The 4,737-nt window shown below is 50.2% G+C and overlaps 1 protein-coding gene across 1 annotated transcript; it reads left to right on the top strand.

The window, feature by feature from the left end:
- The first annotated feature begins 537 nt into the window (after positions 1 to 537).
- Positions 538 to 3,121, top strand: FOXB1 (forkhead box B1). Its single transcript, XM_060618379.3, has one exon. It carries the CDS (start codon positions 661 to 663, stop codon positions 1,636 to 1,638), a length of 978 nt encoding a protein of 325 aa, XP_060474362.1. The 5' UTR covers positions 538 to 660; the 3' UTR covers positions 1,639 to 3,121.
- The last annotated feature ends 1,616 nt before the right edge of the window (positions 3,122 to 4,737 follow it).

Below are 4,737 nucleotides of genomic sequence, written 5' to 3'. Positions count from 1 at the left end.
CACCGCTTAAAACTATCAGATGGTTCGAGGGAGGACATGGAGGCAGCCACCTAGCTCAGCGGAGCCGCGGAGCCCACAGCAGCGCCCTCCGGAGCCCCGAGGCCGCCGCTGCTGCCGTCTGCACCGGGACTCCGCAGCCGAGCTCGGCCGCCCGGGGAGCGCACCGCCAGAAGCGCTGCGGACTGGCCGGCTCCGGGCGCTGCAAGGCTGAGCTGCGAAGCTCAGAGACGCGCGGAGCCCAACCGAGACCAGACACTGTGTCCCGGCTGAGCACAGGGAGGGACCGCAGAGCTGCAGTGCCATCCCGGATGCGGACAAACAACTTGGAGCAACTTTAAGGTGAGCCCTCCGGTTGCATCCCTGCCCCAGACCCCGCTCCAGGTCCGTGCTTCCCCCGCGCTGCTCATCCGCTTCCCCTTCCGCGCCCCCCGGCCGCACCCCACTCTGCACTCAAAGTTGCCAGCTCCACAGCGCGGGCGCAGGCTGATCGGGCGCCGCAGCCCCTACCCACCACGTCTGGTCTGTACTCGTCCCGGCTGACCTCGCGGTGTCTGTCTGTGCATCCATGCCTCCCCCCTTCCCGTTATCTTCCCCCCCTGTTCAGATCCAAGCAGCCGCCGGCCCGCGCGGACCCAGAGCAAGAAGGGGGCAAACAAGAAGATGCCTCGGCCGGGCCGCAACACGTACAGCGACCAAAAGCCGCCCTACTCGTACATCTCGCTGACCGCCATGGCCATCCAGAGCTCGCCCGAGAAGATGCTGCCGTTGAGCGAGATCTACAAGTTCATCATGGACCGCTTCCCCTACTACCGGGAGAACACGCAGCGCTGGCAGAACAGTTTGCGCCACAACCTATCCTTCAACGACTGCTTCATCAAGATCCCGCGGCGGCCAGACCAGCCGGGCAAGGGCAGCTTCTGGGCGCTGCACCCCAGCTGCGGGGACATGTTCGAGAACGGCAGCTTCCTGCGGCGCCGCAAGCGCTTCAAGGTGCTCAAGTCCGACCACCTGGCGCCCAGCAAGCCCGCCGACGCCGCGCAGTATCTGCAGCAGCAGGCCAAGCTGCGCCTCAGCGCGCTTGCGGCCTCCGGCACGCACCTGCCACAGATGCCCGCTGCCGCCTACAACCTGGGCGGCGTGGCGCAGCCATCGGGTTTCAAGCACCCCTTCGCCATCGAGAATATCATCGCTCGAGAGTACAAGATGCCTGGGGGGCTGGCCTTCTCCGCCATGCAGCCCGTGCCCGCCGCCTACCCGCTCCCCAACCAGTTGACTACCATGAGCAGCTCGCTGGGCACTGGCTGGCCGCACGTGTACGGTTCCGCAGGCATGATCGATTCGGCCACCCCCATCTCCATGGCTAGTGGCGATTACAGCGCCTACGGCGTGCCATTGAAGCCGCTGTGCCACGCAGCAGGCCAGACGCTGCCCGCCATCCCGGTGCCCATCAAGCCCACCCCGGCCGCGGTGCCCGCGCTGCCCGCGCTGCCCGCGCCCATCCCCACCTTGCTCTCGAACTCGCCGCCGTCGCTCAGCCCCACGTCCTCGCAGACAGCCACCAGCCAAAGCAGCCCCGCCACTCCCAGTGAAACGCTCACCAGCCCGGCCTCCGCCTTGCACTCGGTGGCGGTGCATTGACCCGCAGCAGCCGGAGCCCCCTCTTGTTCCCCTCCCCGCCAGCTTATACGCCTTCCCCGCCTCCCAGCCCTGCCCTCTCCCCATCTAAGACCGCCACCCTAACTTGTCCATTTCACCTTCGGCCAACCCTCTCTCCCCCAGGAGAACTTTGTTTTGGACCCAGGAGACAAAACACAAACTTGCAGATGGCCTGGAGGCGCGTGGGAGCTGTCCTCGCCTCCACAAGAGGGGAAGGCAGGGAGCACCTGGGCCAAGCCTTCCGACTCCCCGGCCCCCCGAAACCCCCTCCCATTTAAGAGGCAGGGGAAATCCTGCCTCCCGCCTTCGCGGAGAGGAGCGCGTCTTCCCTCGGCCGGGATCGGCGGGGCGCAGGACACCGCGCAGTCAGTTCCTAGACAAGAGAAACCGCCTCAGAGGTTTCCTCGAACAGATCTCCCCTGAGGGCTACAGCCGCACCGCGGAGGGCCGGATCTCGTTTACGTCTTGGAAATCTGCCGGGAAGAGGGACCACTAATCTTCCTTACCCGACTCGCCTCCGCCCATCCGGCAGGGGCTGGGCGGACCACAGCTTCCTGGAGTAGCGGCCCTGCCTTCCCAGCTTCTGCGGAGTTTTTTGTTTTGTTTTGTTGTTTTGTTTTGTTTTGTTTTGTTTTGGGTTTTGTTTCCTGCCAGACGCTCCAGGCACGGGGAGTTAGGGGAGAGGCTGCCAAACTGAGAAGGGGACGCTTGTCCTCAACACAAGCAAAACAAAACTAAAAGTAACCTTGTAGTATTGTTTACAAAGGCGCCCGGTAAAATGTAAACAGTGAACTTGAATCTGTATTGCTTGGCGGGCGAGCGGGCAAAGCCCACTTTACAAGTACCTGTTGTAATGTGAATGTTTACTCTCCATTTCTGGCCAGGTTTAGGGGTGGGAAGGGGGGATGGGAAAGTTAATTGGGATATTAACTTTCCTGTTACTTAGAGACCTTTTAGCTATTTATTTTATTGTTGGAAGGGGAAAAAAAAGGAAAGAAAAGAAAGAAAAAAGAAAATGAAATAAGCCCAAACTAAGAAAGCATCAAGGGCAACCCTAGCAGAATTTAGATAGCTGACTGGTAACATGAAGCAGTGTCACCGGATAGGTCTCCCATGGACAAGTCTTTCTGTTTGCTACAAGAACTTTCCCAAGAAGCTAAAGGGCTGCAAAGAGATGTAAATGCTTGTGAATAGGAATGATTATACACTGTGTAAAATGCACTTTTGTTTGCTATATTCCTTTAGAGTTCTTAGGTAATTTGCTGGAAAACGAACTGTTGTTCTGGTGTGACCTGCTTAAGTTAAAAAAAAAAAAAGTTGTAGTTGTCATAGGGCTGTAAAATTTTTCCCTTTCATTTTTCTCCTTCCCTGTCCAGAATTAGCATGGCATCTTAAATATTGATGTTCTTGTTCCCAGCATGCCTGTTTTAAGACAAAGAATTTTAAAAAGGTGTCTACATTAAATTATGAATCTAGTCCAAATAATATTTTCTCATTAAAATACATAAATTCAAATTTTAGTTTTGTGTGTTTTTGAAGAGTTGCTGCAAACAATATCTTTACAAAAGATAGACGTAGTGCCTCTCTAAGCACACTTCTTGCAGTACATTGTCTGAGTAGTTTGACTTTTTCATATCTTATTTCTAAAATAGATCTCCTCTGATGCACTTGCATAAGAAAGGGAGGGAGAAATGATTCAAACGGACTCCTGAAGCAGAGGGAAAGAGGAAGCTACTCCTAGAATAGATCATCAGGTGCACAGGTGTAGTGCTGGAAAACTGTCATTTAAAAAATGCAATACTTTCTATGTAATTTTTTGTATCCTAAAATATACATTTTACAAAACATACTGCATGTAAGGCTTATGTAGAAATCAGGTAGAGTCTATATGGAGATAAAAACAGACTTGTTTCATCAATACTCATATTCTGATGTATCTTAGAATATTCATTTCCCTGCTCCTTTAAATTATTTCAGTTGTTGAAACCTTCTTTTTCAGAAGTTACCTAGAAGTTCACCTTGAGTGTCAAGAAACCTGTTCAGTTTGAATAGAACAGATTTCTTTTCATTTCTTCACGTGGGAAAATAATTCTCGATGAAGTTAATTTAAATGTTTGACTCTAAGTTTTTGCTTTTCCTCAATTTTTGCAGAGAATTAAAATTTGCCCTGAATTTATGGTTTAAGGCCAACTGAAACTTTCCTGAAGGGGTCCCAGTATTTCCAGAGTGAGGTGTGTATTCAACTAATGAAGTTACAAGACAAAGAAAAACTTAAATGGTGATTAACACTTTACTGTGTAATACGATTAAACAAAGGCCTTTGTGCAATACAGAGAGAAACCCACACAAAAATCTTGATCACTATTCTCCATAAGGAGAATCCTTAGCACCTGCGACCCTTAACATATTTAGAGGGTTATCTGGGGAAAAAAATTAGGATTAATGCAAAGGGTAATTAATCCTGTTGTGACCATTTTTTAAAAGGAAGGATCCCACACACAGCCAAAAAAAAAAAAAAACTGCAAAATAAGTGAATCATTGGGCTGATTAAAATGCATGAAGCTACTAAAGCTCGTCAGACAGGGGACAACTAAACTCATTCATCAAGCCCAATTCACAATTATATCAACAAGATCAGCAAAAGAAAGCCTGGAAAACTTCTCCACCCTGGGCTAGGAAACTCCTGAAACTTTGTTCTCAACAAGACATCATCTACATTAAAAAATAAATAAATAAATAAATATTCATCATTTCCTGCCGAATAAAATTAAGGCAATTTCCGGAATATTCTAATTTTGTCAAATTTACTAACACTGAATTCGAACTGGGAATGCAGGCAACAGAATGGGCTAACATGGGCCTTAAACATTTTATAAATTATCAACTTGGATAATCAGGTAAAATATTCGTCCTATAATAGGCAGTAGAATGTCTATGTATAAATGTACACACACATACATTTAATAATTGAGGTAAATAAGATGCAGATCCAATTTCTGATTTTTAGCAAAGGAGTGACTTCAACTCAGGATCTGAAAATGTTCTTTTCAGCCGGTAAGTTCGTCATGGTGTATTGCAAAG

This window comes from Panthera onca, chromosome B3 (genome assembly GCF_046562875.1).
Source record: "Panthera onca isolate mPanOnc1 chromosome B3, mPanOnc1 haplotype 2, whole genome shotgun sequence".
Lineage (NCBI taxonomy): Eukaryota > Metazoa > Chordata > Mammalia > Carnivora > Felidae > Panthera > Panthera onca.
The sequence above is the reverse complement of the archived record's forward strand: the minus strand, read 5'-3'. Positions and strand labels throughout refer to the sequence as shown.

What these genes read in the sequence shown, in the direction of transcription:
- FOXB1 (XM_060618379.3), top strand. Translation starts at nt 661, where the DNA reads ATGCCTCGGCCGGGCCGCAACACGTACAGCGACCAAAAGCCGCCCTAC.